This window comes from Phyllopteryx taeniolatus, chromosome 1 (assembly GCF_024500385.1).
Source record: "Phyllopteryx taeniolatus isolate TA_2022b chromosome 1, UOR_Ptae_1.2, whole genome shotgun sequence".
NCBI lineage: Eukaryota > Metazoa > Chordata > Actinopteri > Syngnathiformes > Syngnathidae > Phyllopteryx > Phyllopteryx taeniolatus.
In genome coordinates, this window is record NC_084502.1 from 25,747,002 (window position 1) to 25,766,123 (window position 19,122).

At 40.4% G+C, this 19,122-nt stretch overlaps 1 protein-coding gene across 2 annotated transcripts; it reads right to left on the reverse strand.

The window, feature by feature from the left end:
• Positions 1 to 199: 199 nt before the first annotated feature.
• On the reverse strand, positions 200 to 14,239 carry wrap73 (WD repeat containing, antisense to TP73). 2 transcript variants are annotated; one of them, XM_061783394.1, is made up of 14 exons: positions 14,039 to 14,239; positions 13,447 to 13,527; positions 13,185 to 13,337; positions 11,981 to 12,097; positions 5,863 to 5,935; positions 5,257 to 5,360; positions 4,953 to 5,039; positions 4,120 to 4,209; positions 2,104 to 2,238; positions 1,941 to 2,018; positions 1,757 to 1,859; positions 1,502 to 1,627; positions 1,194 to 1,385; positions 200 to 499 (listed from the first exon to the last, which is right to left on the reverse strand). In XM_061783394.1, the coding sequence occupies exons 2-14, from the start codon at positions 13,513 to 13,515 to the stop codon at positions 387 to 389; spliced, it is 1,440 nt and encodes a 479-aa protein (XP_061639378.1). In that variant the 5' UTR covers positions 13,516 to 13,527; positions 14,039 to 14,239; the 3' UTR covers positions 200 to 386. The 2 variants fall into 2 exon arrangements, with proteins under 2 accessions (XP_061639378.1, XP_061639379.1); XM_061783395.1 differs by lacking the exon at positions 4,120 to 4,209 and having other exon boundaries at positions 14,039 to 14,237.
• Positions 14,240 to 19,122: the final 4,883 nt, after the last annotated feature.

Here is a 19,122-nt window from a genome sequence, read left to right on the forward strand (position 1 = left end):
ACTAAAAATGTCTACTTGCTTGAATATGGTGAATTTTGTATACTAAATTATTTTTCTCCAGAGGAATATATGACTAAGATCTCCAACTCCTGTGATGGGGTTTTTTATGGTACTGTAAAGTATATGCCAAAACACCTGTCATCCACCTCTCACATTGGTTTTAAAATGAAATGGCAGATATTTACCAATGAAACACACACCAAATTGTCAAATTTTATTCAAAATTTACAAAATGTCATAGTAAAGTACAAATGCTAAGAAATACAAGGCAAGTTAAATCTCTGAGCCTAAGAGTCCCCCCAAAAAAGGAATGTCAGGTTTTCCAAAATGCTCAGTATGACATCAGTTTATTGGGGAAGTGTATTCCAATTGTGTGCGTGCTCGCATCACTTGTCCTCAGTGCCAGTGTTCGTGTAGCACAAACACAGCTGCTCCTTCCCGAGCAGAATGAGAGGATCTCCGTGGCAGTGCCAGGTCAGCGACTGGACCTGGAAACCACCTGGAAGGAGACAGACACAGACAGCTGTAGAAGTATCATCTGAGGAAATTAGAATTTGTTTTGACACTAGAACGCTCTTGTTGTCCTTTGTCACAATGTTTGTGGAAGTTGCGCTGCTGTTACTTTTTTTTGGCCACAAACACCAACACATCCTAAATATTGGGACTTTTTTTCCTCAAAATAAAAGGGTGAAATCATGGACAGAAAAGCAAGCACTAATGCATTGCTGGAAGATCACATGACTTACTAAGCATCAATCTGATTGGTCAGAGTACTTCATTATCTTGCTCACAGCCCCATACTGGGATTGCAATGATATGTAGTGATGTACTGTGTTAAATAGTCTTCAGATCATTACTTTGTGTGGACTTTCAAGTTGTTGACAGCATTTCTACACTTCCTATGATTCTGAGCTGTAGTATATTCAGATTCATGTAGATGCATTGTGGAAGTACTGTACTGTACCTTTGCATCCATTTAAATTGTTCGGTTGTCACCTATGCTCTCGTTATGATGAATTGTGATTTAATAACCAGACAATAGTCCATTGGCATTCGTGAACATGAACAATAGAATTTCTTAGCATTTGCACTCATTATTTGAGGGAATTAAATAGTGTTAGCAGCAGCTGGAGTTTTTTTTTTTTTATTATTATTATTTTAATCTGACAACATCCAATCAGTAATCATGTTACCATCCCCGGGGACTTGGACGGAAATGCATCCTGCCGGGGTCCACAGATAAACTTTGGTGTTGCCAGTACATATCGCCAGCCGCGAGCGTCTTGGGTCCCATTGGAAGCAACGCACGGGTGATGTCTGCTCCAGCACAGCCTCAAGACTCATCTTCTGCACGTCCCACACCCAGATGACACTGGCCATGTTATCTGCGGTCAAGAAGTGCAGATCCACAAGCATCTTGGAAGTGTTCTCTGGGCTGCAAAATGCTTAGTGCTGGTAATCAAATACATATGGTCAACATGAGGAGCACATGATGCCTGACCATTTTTGGTGGCTAAGTAGCGACTGTCTGAGCTGAAGGCCAAAGTAGACACACCAATCTTGGGGTTTGCTCTGTCTGGGTCTGGTCTGACCACAGGCATTTGAAATGGAGTTGGGTGGATCTCATCTGGAAGGGACGAGAAGAAAGCTGGTGATTACAGTGGAGAATGGCTTTTACTTAACCCCAGAAGTTGCTGTAGCCAAATGAGTAATATACAGGTTTTTTTTCTTCAATACAACGCAAACATTGACATACATTTGCTCTGACTGCTTAATAGTGTTGAGCCCATTCTTATGTTGTCTAGCGAGAGTTCGTCATTGCCAGCAGCTGACTTTTTCTCCACTTCCCTATACACAACCTAGCAACACAACAAGTAGCTTTGGTTATTATTAAGGTCCATGGCCTTATGGTATAACTGAGATGGCAAAAGAATACTTACAACTTTAGTGTTGTTGATGGTTGCTGGATGTTCAAACTGTGCAATCTTCCTCCATGTTATGTGGTTAAGGACACGTACCTGCGTTGCATTAACAGTCACTGACAATAGTGGTAGAATCTTTACAGGATCACTCTAAAGTGTGATTTTCTACGTGTGTCCCTACTTTTTCATCATAGCTGCCAATGGCCAGGAATTGACTGCTGGGGCTCCAGGCCACACATTTGACACCCAGCAACCACTCATAGGCGCTGTAGGTTGACAGTAACCGGCCATCCAGAGAATACAGCAACACCTTGTACTGCCAAGAGGACATGCAAGTGAAGCAATGTGCTTCCAACATTATTGGAAGGTTAAGTTCAACCTTTACATTTGTTCCTCTCAAGAATCCGGTATATAGGTGCTGGTCATATAATTACAATATCAAGAAAAAGTTTCTTTATTTCAGTAATTCCATTCAAAAAGTGAAACTTGTAAAATGTATATTTTTATTTCACACAGACTGACATATTTCAAGTGTTTATTTCTTTTAATGTTGATATTATAACTGACAACTAATGAAAATTTGAATATTGACACCTTGCACAAGGCGGCACAAAAGACACACAAGGTCATTGGTAAAGAGGCTGGCTATTCACAGAGCTCTATGTCCAAGCACATTAATAGAGAGGCGAAGGGGAGGAATAGATGTGGTAGAAAAAAGTGTTCAAGCAATAGGGATAACCGCACCCTGGAGTGGTTTGTGAAACAAAACCAATTCAAAAATGTGGGGGAGATTCACAAAGAGTGGACTGCAGCTGGAGTCAGTGCTTCAAGAACCACCACGCACTGACGTATGCAAGACATGGGTTTCAGCTGTCGCATTCCTTGTGTCAAGCCACTCTTGAACAAGAGGCAGCGTCAGAAGTGTCTCGCCTGGGCTAAAGACAAAAAGGACTGGATTGCTACTGAGTGGTCTAAAGGTATGTTCTCTGATGAAAGTAAATGTTGCATGTCCATTGGAAATCAAGGTCCCAGAGTCTGGAGGAAGAGAGGAGAGGCACATAATCCACGTTGCTTGAGGTCGAGTATAAAGTTTCCACAGTCAGTGATGCTTTGGGGTGTCATGATGTCCTGGTGTTGGTCCACTCTGTTTCCTTAGGTCCAAGGTCAACGCAGCTGTCTACCAGGAAGTTTTAACGCATTTCTTGCTTCCTGCTGCTGACCAACTTTATGGAGATGCAGATTCCATTTTCAAACAGGGCTTGGCACCTGCACACAACCTGGGGTCTTATAACCCCTGAGCAGTGCCACAGAGTGATCGACTCCATGCCACGGCGCATTGCTGCAGTAATTCAGGCAAAAGTATTGAGTGCTGTACATGCTCATACTTTTCATGGTCATACTTTTCCGTTGGCCAACATTTCTAGAAATATTTTTTTTTGTATCGGTCTTAAGTAATATTCAAATTTTCTGAGTTACTGAATTTGGGATTTTTATTAGTTGTCAGTTATAATCAAAATTAAAAGAAACATTTGACATTGTGTGTAATGAATAATATACAAGTTTCACTTTTTGAAAGGAATTACTGAAATAAACCAACTTTTTCATGATATTCTAATTATATGACCAGCACCTGTTTGCACAACCTACTTCTGTATTCGGCAAAACGGGTCAAAGCGCTTGAGTTTCTCGAGTAAATGGTGAAGGAGACCAGATCAAAGCAATCGTAGGAACTTTAAACATCTACAATGTTTTTTTTTGTTTTGTTTTTTTAAACATGTCACCACAGAGCAACTAAAGATTAAAATCATTGATGTTTAAGCTTTGTTCATGTTTACATATATCGTATCATATTTGTATAAATGAATGAATGATATACAGTATATATATGTAACTTTTGCCAGAAGACACCAGCCATAAAGAATTTCAACTCCAAACAAGCAATCCATAGTCATGCTCATTAGCGTGCCATACACAAGAGGTCAGCTTTCCCGTTTTCAGGGTTTGGTCACGTGACCTTCCGCTTATACCGGATTAAGCTATTTACAAGAACAGAAACGGAGGAACTAAAGAGATTATACAGTACAGTGTAAACACATGGTAGTACAGTGAACACCTGCATTTTTGCAGCTTAGCAGTTGTGAATTATTTACAGATATTTGGGGAGAACCTATCCTCCATTATTCACTGAAAAACTCACCTGTTCACTGTTTTTGTGATGAGGCCAAAGCCATGTCTTGTATAAAAATATTGCTTCGGCAGTATGTTGGTGCCAAGCACTTATGTTGAACTGAGGGGAGGAGTTTCATTCAGTCAGGCCATATCTTTATCTTATGTAACAAAAGGTGCTTTGCTACTTTCTTGCGGCATCTGTAGGCAATTACAAACCTTTTTGTACCACACGCACAACAAACCATGAAGCATTTTCGGTGGAGAGGTCAGCTGACCAAACAGTTTCAGCTGTCAATATGTTACAAGCTACTGGGATGCCATTTAACTACAATAGGGCCTGTCGTTAAAGGTGTGATAACCTTTGTGTAATAGATATTGTCAATAGTTCAGCGCGAGGACTTCTTTAGTTCGAAATCTCATCAAAGGTTTTTACTTTTCAATGACGAGATGATAGCTCCTCCAGCCAACACTGCGGTATGCCATTATGTTCACTGTCAACCTGGTTTTGAATTTTAACACGTTTCTCAAGTTGTCACTATGCATTTTCATGCTGATCAGAAGTTAACTTGCCACCTTACACCCAATGTAGAAGTGCTGCGTGCATAGAGTCCATGATTAGCGGATTTTCACTAGTCGCGGCAGGGCTCTGAACCCATTCCCCACGAATAGCGGGGTTAACTGTATACACAAAAAGCAAAAAAATAAAAATAAAGTCATCGACATCAAATTGAGGGTATGAACAAGAACAAAAAAAATCCTTAACTTTTTTGTACTATGATTTTACACTATCACTATCATATTATTAGCATGAGCTTAGCAAAAGAGCGACCTTGCTAAGTGTTAAGGCATTGAGGACTTTACCTCCAGACAGCTGTCCCACACAGCCAGGACGCAGCCATTGGGAGACCACTCTAACCCTGCGAGGTCCTGCGTCTCAGTCTCAAAATGCTGTAAAAGAAACTTATTATCACTACATATAGATACTTAAACAATCAAGACAGCAATACGGACTGAGAAAGCTAATAACTTACACATAATGCTAATCATTAAAATAGAACCGAAACCCCCGTTGGAAAAGTTTGACTACAGGATATCAGTTCATGTTACAGCTCAGATTAACTTGTTAAATGGAGGAAAAGGCGATGAAAACAAGTCTTCTACTTACCCTGAGCAAGTGCCAGTCATCGCACACAAATACACAAACATAGTCTTTGCAGTCACGACGTTCAGCCAAGGCCATGTAGCAGCCATCTCTGCTGAAATCAATACCTACGGGTAAAAGTGGGACAAAACTATAATTCCATAGCCGTTTAAAAATAAAAAAAACATTTTGAAAAAGGAACAAAAAGAAAAATCCTACTATGAATAGCCACAAGCAGGAATGCGACAAAGTTTTACTTTATGAAAATTTAATGGGTGACTTCCAATGTACTTTCTCAGGTGTTGCAACACATAAGAGTGGAGTATCACGGACTTATTTATGGCAGTTGAAGGGATGCAAGGGAACGAACGGAGACAGTCACAGACAATCATTTTTACCCAAGCTGCTGACAGGCCTGTAATGAAAAGCATGCCCCATTTACTGAAAGGGGCACAGGTGTCTGCAGCGACAAGTACAGTTTGCATACATAGCCCGGGAATGGCCACAAGGTAAAGAACAGCACGTGATTCATGGACTTACTGCTGAACCTGTCCTCGGCTGCTTATGGTAATACATAGACTCTCAAAAACCATAAGCAATTCATTAGAACAAAATTATTCTTATACTCACCCTTGAGACAAGCTTTGGGATTCTTGATGTAAGACACAGCTTTGGTGCACAGGGACCACACAGTGATTCTCAGCTGTCAAGACACCACAGCGAGGAGAAAATTAACAACTGTGGTTCATCTTAGCGAGTAAAAGTCATTTCTACACATGCAAAATGCCATAATTAATATTATTTCCAGCCCAATGTTGAGAAAAAAAAATCAAGTATGCCTTGTCAAGGAGTTCATAAGGCATTTATCAGTTTACAGAAATATTAAGATGAAATAAGAGCGTGCCCGATATTAAACATGAGAAATTATTAAACCATAGACAAAAAGTCACTACAAAACCTTCAGAAATATACATGGCAAAGAACATATAAGCCTGGCCAATACAAATAAACCAGTCATGCATTTTGCATTTGGGAATGTTTGGAGCTTTCTTCACAGCATCTAAACGGACATTTGAACTGTGACAGCGTCTGTCAGCTAAGTGGCCTGAAATGTCCACCCTGTTTGTTGACGACATCCAGCTCTGCAGAACCTCGAATATCACCTCACTGCACACATCCCGAACATCCCTTCAGACACTGTGCTGTGTCTGAACAACAATATTGGTCAAACATAAACATACTTGAATCCACCGCATACAACATTACAGATGTGTCCTAACGCGATAGTCCATGTTTTTGAATGCCGCTTTTGTGAGAGTTTGCTAAAAGGGTAATAAATAAATATTGTAAAGATAATGTCCTCAAAGCCAGTATTCATCCATCCATCTATCCATTTTCTTTACCGCTTATCCTCACTAGGGTTTGCTGGAGCCTATCCCAGCTATCGTCGGACAGGAGGCGGGGTACACCCTAAACCGGTAGCCAGCCAATCGCAGGGCACATACAAACAAACAACCATTCGCACTCACATTCACACCTACGGGCAATTTAGAGTACTCAATCAACCTACCACGCATGTTTTTGGGATGTGGGAGGAAACCGGAGTGCCCGGAGAAAACCCACCCAGCACGGGGAGAACATGCAAACTCCACACAGGCGGGTCCGGGATTTGAACCCCGGTCACCAGAACTGTGAGGCAGATGTGCTAAACAGTCGCTCACCGTGCCGGCTCATATTTAACAAATTAATCAACAAATAGGATGTATGGAATATTCTCATATCTCCACAGTACAATAACTCATGGGTAGAATTATTGAAGATGACTAGAAGAGCAGACTTAATGGTATCAACAGGAAATAAACCATGTCAGCAGTTACTGATTTGCGCCTGGTGAAGTGACTGAGAACGGGCAAGTGTATTTGCTGCCTTATAGTCCGATCTGTCAGCAGAGGATTCCACTGTAGGCATTCCACATAGGAAGCCTTCTCAAACCAATATAGCCCATTTCTCTTGTTACAGCATCATGATTCTATCAAAGAACTGGAGCCTCTTCAAGCCAACATATACACAAGGTATGCGTGAGCTTATTGTCATCATGTCCACGTCAACACTTTAGCCCGACGGCATCGGTGCCACGTTAAGAGGCTAGCATGGCTCCAGCCGTACTAAGAATGATAATCCAAACCCAATCATCTAAAAGCAATTACACGAGCAAAGCTCTATGACGACCATTGGCCACAGTTTGGCACCCCTCAGCAGGTAAAGGTGGACATGGGGATGGGTGATGATAATTTTACAGGACTCAGAGATAAATGTTCAGAATGCAATCCGAGATTATGTTTGTACAGTCTTGTAATACACAGGCTCAGGTCCAGCATGGTTAACTCTTTTCAAAGTAGGTACAATCATACATTTGAAAGCTGGTTTTTCCTGCCCTCCTCAAAAAATTAAGCCTTCAAGGGAAAGCTTTTGGCTTAGTTTCAATTGGTTTGATTAGCAGCGCTTAAACTATCTCAATGGCAGTTATGAGCTAACACTGAAGATATGCTTAGAAAATAACTCGGAAGGTACAGTTGTGCTTACATACCCTGGCAGAATTTGTAAGATGTGTACCATTCTTTAAGGAAAACATAAGTGGTCGGGCAAACCTATGTTTTATTTCTAATGGGACTGAAATTAAACTATAAAGCATTTCAGAATAGAAACAAAACATAGCAATAAAGAAAATTATTACATGGTCCCAGTTCAGTCGTCATATTTTTGCATAAGAATTGACAGGATTTCACAAATTCTCCCAGGATATGTAAACATATGAACATTGCTGTAATGGAAATGAAAAGACAGCCAGGTAAAACACACACGCGGCTAAGAGATTTACCGTCACATAGTCAGACAGACAAACGCATACAGAGGCACGATTCACACCACAGGCAGCTGTCCCTAAACAAGTTATTATAGCAGGCTGTTTATGAGTGGCGCTGAAACTCAAGCCTGACACGAACACCCATCTGGCACAGCCTGAATGAAACCTTGCTTTGGGGTGAAGGTAAGTTCAGCGGGCCCGTTGTCAAGGTAGTAGGCAAGTGCCATTTGGACTCCGTTAAATTCATTTGTCAACATCATTGCTCTGTAAAAAGTCAATAATCAGTCTGTTACTATTACTGTCCATACTAGCCAGTGATAGGACTGGCAGAGGGGGCATGAGTAAACGTCTGTGTAGAGGGCAAGAAATATTTGAATGTAACAGATTTCTGCTTTAATTTGGAAAAACATTTTTTAAAATAATTCACTGGACTTGAATTCATCTAATGAAGTATGCAGCCTATATATCTTCTAATAGTGGCTTCTGCTCTAAAAGACACCTTGTCCCAATACTGTAAGTCACAGCGCGCATTGCCCAATTAACTGCCTCTCCCCGGATGTACCCTCTTTTTTCCTCTCAGGAAAATAATGACAGGTGTGTGACGAAGTAGCTGCAATCAAACTCACTATAGTGGTCCAGTTTGGTTCACTTTACATGGCCCAGTTCAATAGGCTACACTCTCATTTGATTAGTGTTACCGCCACAAGTGTGTAGTTAATGCCAGATCATCAGCTATACAAGTGCACTTCCTTCAAATAAACACCCAATACTCACTGCCATTGAGGAAACACACTTGCACTTCTATTTGAGGAAATATGGATTTCATCAGACCGTACGGCATTTTCCAAAGAAAAATAGCATTCTTATCTACAATGTATACATCCAGTTTCTATTTGCTGCAGAATGTCTTTTTTTTTTTTTTTAATCGTCCATCTTGTTCTTATTATTTCACAGTTGTAAGATCCAGACAGACACGAAGCAGACATGCCACAGACACATGTACCCCTTGCACTCTTTAGCGCTCCAGACACAGTTGTGTTTCGGCCCATGACACCTGTCAAGTGATTCCCAGAGTCAGGTCTTCTTCATATGCCACACAAACCGAGGTGAGCAGCTCCAGTATAAGCTCTCATCATTCACAAAACATGTGACTACTATGGAGTGAACACGAAACAACCGTCAGGAGACACAGGTTAGAATGGTAATCATTTTTGGCACCTTCATTGTTGGTTAGCAAACTTAGCTGTAGCTTGACTTTATCAAATTTCAGGGCAAAACTGTTGTGTCTCTGGAATTATTATGTAGACTTTGGTAGCTCCCTAGAAGCGTTAGTGAAATGATTCTCCAAGTGTCGTCCAAGTAATACTGGTGGTATGCGGTCTCCTTCTCGTGGTACGCAAACGAATCCATGCCCGATCTGTGCCTGCCTGGGTTTTCTCTAGGTACTCCGGTTTCCTCCCACATTCCAAAAACATGCATGGCAGGTTAATTGACGACTCTAAATTGCCCATGTGTGTGAATGTGAGTGTGAATGGTTGTTTGTTTATATGTGCCCTGCGATTGGATGACGACTAGTTCAGGGTGTACCCTGCCTCTCGCCCAGAGTCAGCTGGCATAGAATATGACTGTTGGTATCGTATCTGTCTACGTTTTTCCCACTGTTTTTGTTGAATAACCGTTGATTTTAGGGTTATAATGCCACAAGACCAATGCTATTCGGTAGCCCGCCTATGGTGTTTTGCATTCTGATTCTGATTCTGATATGGAATGGCAATAAATCATTTGAAACCTCTTTTTTGAAGAATTGTTCACCAACTGCCAAACTGTTGCTTGTTGTTGAGTTGAGTTCAATACCACTATACAGCACTCGTATCAAATTTTTGCTCGTACGTCAAAGCAAAAAAAAAAAATGATAATAAAAAATAAAAAAAAATACAAAAAAGAACAATCAGCCGAACGACACCTCATACCGCAAAAAAATAAAGTAGATCACTCGTATCTCAAGGCACCACTGCATAGGAATAACTGCACAGTTGGGCCTACTACACTTATACTTACTACATTGTTTTTAATGTGAGCTAAGTATAACCCCAATTCCAAAGAAGTTGGGACATTGTGTTAAACAAATAAAAACAACAATGATTTTTAAATCACGTTCAACCTATATTTAATTGAATACACTATAAAGACATTTAATGTTCAAACTGATAAACTTTATTGTTTTTAGCAAATAATCATTAACTTGGAATTTTATGGCTGCAACACGTTCCAAAAAATCTGGGACAGGGTCATGTTTACCACTGTGTTAAATCACCTTTTCTTTTAACAACATTCAATAAATGTTTGGGAACTGAGGACACTAATTGTTGAAGCTTTGTAGGTGGAATTCCTTCCCATTCTTGCTTGATGTACAGCTTCAGCTGTTCAACAGTACGGGGTCTCCATTGTTGTATTTTACGCTTCATAATGCGCCACACATTTTCAATGGGAGACAGGTCTGGACTGCAGGCAGGCCAGTCTAGTACCCGCACTCTTTTACAACAAAGCCACGCTGTTGTAACACGTGCATAATGTGGTTTGGCATTGTCTTGCTGAAATAAGCAGGGGCGTCCATGAAAAAGACATTGCTTGGATGGCAGCATATGTTTCTCCAAAACCTGTATGTACCTTTCAGCATTAATGGTGCCTTCACAGATGTGTAAGTTACCCATGCCATTGGCACTAACACAGCTGCATACCATCACAGATGCTGGCTTTTGAACTTTGCGTCCATAAGACTCCGGATGGTTCTCTTTCTCTTTGGCCCCGAGAACACGACATCCACAATTTCCAAAAACAATTTGAAATGTGGACTTGTTGGACCACAGAACACTTTTCCACTTTGCATCAGTCCATCTTAGATGAGCTCGGGCCCAGAGAAGCCGGCGGCGTTTCTGCGTGTTGTTGATAAATGGCTTTTGCTTTGCATAGTTGAGTTTTAAACTGCACTTACGGATGTAGCGCCGAACTGTATTTACTGGTATTGGTTTTCTGAAGTGTTCCTGAGCCCATGTGGTGATATCCTTCGCACATTGATGTCGGTTTTTGATGCAGTGCCGCCTGAGGAATCGAAGGTCACGGGCATTCATTGTTGGTTTTCGGCCTTGCCGCTTACATTCAGTGATTTCTCCAGATTCTCTGAACCTTTGGATGATATTATGGACCGTAGATTATGAAATCGCTAAATTCCTTGCAATTGTACGTTGAGGAACATTGTCCTTAAACTGTTCGACTATTTTCTCACGCACTTGTTCACAGAGGGGTGAACCTCGCCCCATCTTTGCTTGTGAATGACTGAGCAATTCAGGCAAGCTTCTTTTATACCCAATCATGGCACCCACCTGTTCCCAATTAGCCTGTTCATCTGTGGGATGTTCCAAACAGGTGTTTGATAAGCATTCCTCAACTTTCTCCGTCTTTTTTGCCACCTGTGCCAGCTTTTTGGAATGTGTTACAGCCATAAAATTCTAAGTTTACGATTATTTGCTCAAAACAATAAAGTTTATCAGTTTGAACATTAAATATCTTGTCTTTGTAGTGTATTAAATTAAATATAGGTTGACATTTAGATTATGCCAGACCTACATGATGCAAAAATGTTTGTGGAGCAATAAGAGCAATGAATGACAGGATGCTAACAGGATTGCAGCTATGAAATCAGGCTGAATACATGCAGCAGGTGGGGGGGGGGGGTTATATGTGGTGGTAGGGCTCTGGTGTCTGGCTATTTTTAAGGCCCCCCTTCGTAGTGGGCCAGCAACAGTGGAAATCAGACAAGCATATGCATAAACACACTTGCGTGCGCAAGAATGCATACCCACTTGCACACACCAACTTCGCACTTACATGGAACTCGGTGGTGTTGAGAATGTGACGTCCGTCTGGACTCCAGCGAGAAGCGACCAGTCCAATTGAGCCCTCGTCGATTTTACAGTGCCAGTCCGGCTGGTCCAGCGACCACACCTGAGGAGGAAGAGGGACAGCAGGATAATCATCACTAATGACACCCATTACACACATACTGTCTCTTCCTTAACTTCAGTTTTGAGAGTAATAACCACTTGTGCAAGAGACCATGAAAGACTGGCGATGGATCCCCCTTCAGAGGTAAGGTCGCGTGCAATAACAATAAAATGCACCACTTCTTTTTCTTATTAGAAATACATTTCTTTTCATGATATCTTTACTTTCAATTTTTACAGTTCATGTTTCAAGCGTGGCGCTATCAAGTTGTTGAATTCAGAGTACGCGATTGATCAGAAAGTCAGCACAGCAAGACAGCCATCTTTATACGTCCCTCGAGATAAACAAGTAATTCATCATTATTGTACTGTTGGCAACAGCATAATTACTATCATCTATTTGCACACCAAACAGTTCGTTCTCCAAATAGCATAACTGCCCAAGTAATTTTTTAGTCAGTTTTTGGCAAAAAATGAAAAAAACAACAAATTCAACAAACAAGAAGAGTCCAGTTTCCTCCATTCAACCTTTGCAAATTACCATTACTTGGATGACTGAGAATCTACAGAGAAATAAAGGGAAAAAAGTTTTTTAGGAAGCACGTGTATTTTTTTTATATGATATGTGACAGTAAGTTAAAAATGACATGGGTAATTATGGTATTAGGGTTACGATTTATTTCATAGTTTGGTTCTACTCACTTAATAATTATGAAAAGATGCAACATTCAGGCATGTTTGTGTCAGGCACATTTGTCACCCAAATAACTGAACAAACATCAATTAAGTACTCATCCCTCAGTGTCAAATACAGAATACGAACATGGGGTGTGAATTAATTAAAAGATAATTGTTGCTCATGTGTAATTGATACTTCAAATATGACCGCTACTTGACTGAGAAGACAAAAACTGTCTTGAAAAAACGCTCTTCACAGCTGATGCTAAAACCAGAATAAACGCACCAGAAACATTAAAGCCAATGTCACATTTCTATCAAAATATAATTACATCAGTATGAAAATCCTTTGGATTGTGGATTGTTATGATTATTTTTACTAAAATCATTGGCATCTTCTCACAGCCTACCTGTACCAGTCCCCTCTTGTACATAGCACATAAGATGAACTGAGAGTCAGACGACCATTCCATGTGAGATATCTGGTCTAGACAGGTGTAGAGATGCAGGATCTGCAGCGTGCTCACATCCCGTACCACCAACCTGTACTGCACGCAGGTGGCCTGCAAAAACAATTAAAAAACAAAACAAATAAAAAAACAGTAGACAAATCGTTTAAAAAAAACTCACTTTCCAAATAATGACAATTAAATACAACGCATTAAAACTTACTAAATATATCCCATCTGGAGAGACTTTACAAAGTTGGTTGGATTGTTTGAAGACCTCAGAGAAATTCATGTTGAGGACTCACTGTTTCGAGACAAGAAATGTTCGATTATGGGCACACCTAAATGAATGAGTTACATCGAAGTAAGAATACCCTTCTCGTCTGGCGGGAGTAATTCCCAAATTAAACACGAGATGGGGACATGCGTCCAAGAAACAAGCACGCCTTTAACGTTACACACGAAGACATCACAATAATAACTCGATAATGCCAAAACAATCCTCATACAGTTCTTATTGTAAAAAACACATTAGGACATGACGTCACAGTTTAAAAATAAGAACAATAATCATTCGATACTAATCGAAAGAAAGATACAGGTTGCTAACTGACTCGCTACTTTGAAAAAGTTACCTACATTAGCTACAAATGAAATTTGAACGGCAACTTAATTTGACCTTCTGTCGATCTAGCCACTAAAACACTGGCAGATTAAGGGCAAACAAGCTAAAACGTCGCTAACGGTTACACGACTAATCACTAATCAACGTTAGCTTAACACGCTACTCGCGTCACCGAATGTAGTTTGCTAACCTTTGTTATTTTCAAAACCAGGGTCGGGAACATTGTCGATGTGAAAGGAGACAGCCAAGCTAAGCGTGTAGTTTACAAAAGTTAACCTTGTTGGCTGTCATTAACACACGCTGTGTAATAATCACATAAAATGGTTTGTTTGTATGAGTAGTAGACGACACAGAAGTGCTGGCCAATCAGCGTATCGATCTGCGTCGTTTGCATTCTGGGAAATGGAGTTTCTAACCCTAACCCTAACCCACACCCTCTTCTCTTTATTTTCTGCGTAAAACTGATATTACTTCTCATCCACTGACGTATCTACCAAATGTATAATGTTATACTTGTTTAAGTAAATCAGAGTGCTACTCAGGTATGTAAGATACCGATGCAAAAAAAATACTTTGTTTATTTGAATTGTGTGTTTTTACACTGCCTTACTTTATCATTAGATGTTACTATTTTTCCCTTATCGTGAAACTTTAATGTTGTTGATATAGCACTGGGAAGCCTATCATGACAAAAAAAATAACCAAAAATCATCCATCTGCGGAGATGCAGAAGGTTTCCCGCTTGTGTGCGCCCAAAACGCGCTGCCTCCCGCCTCCCTTCTTCCTTGCCCTCAGCAAAGCTCACACTTCCCAGGCAGCTTGCAACTTAGATTCCCTGTCCTTATCATTCTCGTCTTTTTTTTCTCCGAAAAGTCAATCTTTTGCATTCATATCAAAGACAGAGTTAGGTCGATTTTTTTTTTGTTTTGTTATCTTTTTGTTACTGTCCTTTATATGGAGGCTCAGTCTCTTGCCATGTTCAACAATAAACAGTTAGGCTCTGGACAGAACACAATTCCTTTTGGATTGGGATAATAACACACTTCAGGTAGGTCAATGTATCTATTTTTGTTTGGTTGTGATTTTAGCAGTATGACAAATTCTCCTTTTTATATTTTTCATTTTACAGTGCAGGCCTATAGGCTACAGGATTTGTCGGAGTCATTTTAACATAATCGTCTTGTTGATTAGAATGTCTCAGCTGTCAATGTATTTTTTTGTATTGGTTCCATTTTTTTGTCATAATTAATATGATTTTATTTCTCTGTACATTTTAATACGATAACGTGCACCACAAAATCTAAATGTTATTTATCATTTTAATCAACAGGATCATATTTTTGTTCTAATTCTTCACTTTTATCCCAAAAGGGCTAAATCACTGACCTCACTTTATTGTGCCCTCTTCATCATCTTATTTTAATGCGTCAGTGTTTCAATGAAATAAAAAAATACCGTCAAAAAATGAATTAGTCCACATGGTGGTTAAAGAGGATTGAATAAAAATGTATAATTAATTTCTTTACATTTGGGACTGTATACTTTTTCCCCATAAACTGACTCATGGGAAAGAAGTGTGTGCGCGTGTGTGCGTGTGCGTGTGTGTGTGCGTGTTATGTGAGCGTGTTATGTGAGTGTTGCCATGGGGGCCGTAACCCAGCAGTGGAGACAATTTGACACATCTATCTCTTTTGTGCAGCAAAGTTGTGCACTTTGTTAATTGTGGTCACAGAAATTAGTGTGCAGAAAAGAATACAAACAAAAAACGAATTCCAGACGGGTTTTATTTTATTTTATTCCACTGCGTTTAGACGTGAACATTGCACGCGCAGGCCTTCGCCTTAATTAGGACGTAAAGCGACGCCTTCCTATGTGCAACTGTTAGTTCTGCAAACATGACTGATTTTTTCCCCCCCTTGAAAATAAATAATAGGACATCCCACACTTATCTCACAATAAAGTTTTGAGCGCTTGAAGAATGTTAACAGTGATCCGGATATAAAATTAAATGCAAAATATTTGTTTCCCTGCCGCAAAAAAAACAACAACCTGTAAATATACTTTCATTTTTATATACAATTGATTGCTTTGGTAACTGATGCTGGAGCACCATGTATGGGTGTGAACCAGTTTGAAGGAGACAGTGATGCTGAGCTGCCTCTCACTGATGAGTTTGCAGGTCTGGGCACGCCCAGGCCCCCTGACACCCACAAACTGCATTGGTTCCATCACACCTATTTGCGCGTGTGTGTCTGTGTACGTGTGTGCGTGCGCGCGTGCGTGCGTGTCATGTCATATAATATGAAGTCTTAATATGTACAGTAGCCTATAAATAATAATTTGTGTGTCTTCACAGAGTGATCTGTCCTTCGCCAGACTGCCCAACCTCCAAAATGTCCCAGACCTCATTGAATGACGAAGGAGGCACCTTTGAGCACCTGTGGAGCTCTCTGTGAGTCTTAACTCAAACGGCTATAACATTTTAATTAGAATTCAGTGCGACGAAAAGACATTCGAACAAAAGGTGTCTTAAAATGTGAAATGAGATCTCATAATCCATGTGATCCGCATCCAGCATCATATCTGTTTGAGAATATTTCACTTATTTAAAACAAAGTTTGCAAAAATAAAAGAAATCCATTTTAAATATGATATTTACTCAAAGAAGAAATCGAGAAGTTTTGCATGAGCACACATTTTTTTTAGTTACACCTGCACAGTCCCTTGAGATCAATACAGAAGATATTGTCTTTACAAAGATGCTCAATTTTGATGCAGACTTTCATCAAGGTGTTATTTTATTATTTTTAACACATTATTACTGCTGTTTTTGTGTTGTTGTTTTTACAGAGTATTCCTTTCAGTGGTGTTGAACAGTTGTGCATTACACTAAGAGCTGTTATTTCTTTAAGTTTATGGTCCACCCTCTCTGGCTTTCTCTGCATATTTCAAGGTTTACATTTTTTTGCTGTTATTAACACCATAGATTTTGTGATAATAGTACAGTAATCATCTTTATCAAAGATTTGATGAACATTATTCTTATTGACACACTGTGCTTCAAAACCAGTTTATTACTGATTATAATTTCAATGAATGATGTATTATGCCTAGGGAGCCAGACAGTACCTATTATGAGCTCCCCCTAGGCAGCCAAGGAGGTGAGCGTCCAGTACCTTCTACAAGCACTTCGGGGAACCAGAGGAATACTGCTGAGGTTTCTATGGATGTCTACCAGATGAGGGAGATGAACGACAATGTGATGGTAGGAAAAAAATTCTCATATTGCATTCAGTTTGTTTCATTTGCAAGCAGAAGTCACCCCCCACGCACACACCACAATCACCACCAAACCACACCATTGTTATTTATCGATTCTTTCGCTTTTCCCTCCAGTGTTCCCTCCAAGATGCTTTCCCTCTCTTGTGCTGCCTTTTCCCTCTTTGTGTCCCCACTGAGATTCCTTAGGGATTTAGGAGTGGTTTTGTGTGTGTGTGTGTGTGTGTGTGCGTGTGTGTGTGTGTGTATGTGTGTGTGTGTGTGTGTGTGTGTGTTTGGACATGGCTAATTAAAGACCCAGCCAGGAACCCCTTGCTAAATCAGCGCAGAGCCATCTGTAGGCTTATGTGTGTTTACTCCAATGTCACAAACATGGGCCTAGTGAGTCATAGATTGCAGATTGACAGTGGCTGTGACATTGATGGATTGGCTTGATCATCAATTTCAATGCAAAACAAATATTATTGGTTGATAAGCATTACCACATTAGTATCTTGCTTTCCATATATACATTCATGCACATGTATTGGTCTGATCTAATCTTTTCGTAGGCAAGTCTGGGCCTGCCTGGCCAGTTAATGAATACTCATGACAGATTTTAAAAAAACAAAAACAAAGGGGTAGGGCTAGGATTTGTTGTTGCAAGGCTAGTTGAGGAGTCCACTCAGGTAAGAGATACAGGTGACGTTCTGCATCCTTCATCATGGCCTTGGCCATTAATGAGGCATATGGAACATCTCATCTGACTAAATTTACTTGACGACGGCACTATTTGTAAAGTTGTTATGGGAGCGGTAGCTGTGGGGTTTTGCTCACATTGGTCTTGTAGTAGACATTCTATCCTGTATGTTTTAGTGTAAGTCACTGATGGTGTAATGGTACACACGGTTGACTTGGGTGTGGGCAGCGTGGGTTCAGGTCCCACTCAGTGACGGTGTGAATGCGAGTGCGAATGGTTGTCCGTGTCTATATGTGCCCTGCGACTGTCTGGTGACCAGTTCAGGGTGTAGTCCGCCTTTTGCCCGAAGTCAGCTGGTATAGGCTCCAGCGCCCCACGACCCTAACCAGGATGAGCGGTGTTGAAATGGATGGATGGATGTTTTAGTGTTGCTCTGCTGTGAGTCCCTTTTCTCAACTATTAAGTCAATGAAAGAGCACTGAAGAGAACTTTGTAACTTGACACCTGTGTATTTTTGCACATATGCACGGGTTAACTGCTGATCGGAAGATCTGTATATAGGAAGGTCTGTATAGGAATACAATGGGGCAGCATGGTGAACAAGTGGTTAGCACATCCGCCTCACACTACTGAGGTTTGTGCATAAAAACTTTGAAATGATTGCATTCTGCCATTTTGAAGTTTAACTTGTTCAAAACTGTGTGGCAAAATTTCAGCCCTCTAACATTTGATTTTAACTGATTCGTCTTTGATGTAAAACATTAAATTACAAAAACAATTACAAAAAATGGACAAGGATGCATAAGAGCTGGTCTACAGTTCGTTCACATAAACCTCCAACATTCATTTTGAAACAGTGTTCTGTATCATATGTATTGTGTGCTGTTTTTCTACCCATAGGGCATGAAGGTCATTGCCTGGATGACATTATTTTTGGGGTAAAAAAACAAAAAGACGACAGAGTCACGTTGGTGTGATATGTTTCCCCAATACACTGTCCTTTCCTATGTTCAAAAGGAAGCACCTTTTTATCTATTTCTGACCATATGATGCATTCCACAATGGTTCAGGTAAGGTTGTATAAAGGTCAAAATGCTGTAACTGGTTAGAAGATTTGACTTTCCGGAGAGTCCCTATGTCAAATGATCAAAAACCAAGCCGCTGAATGGCCGAAGAGGAGATCTATCGCTGATCGATTGCTTTTCCTACAGTACCCAGATGTCTGTCACAGCTAATTTGACATTTAATTTGTCTAACTGAATGAAATGGGCGGCACATTGGGGGACTGGTTAGCACATCTGGCTCACAGTACTGAG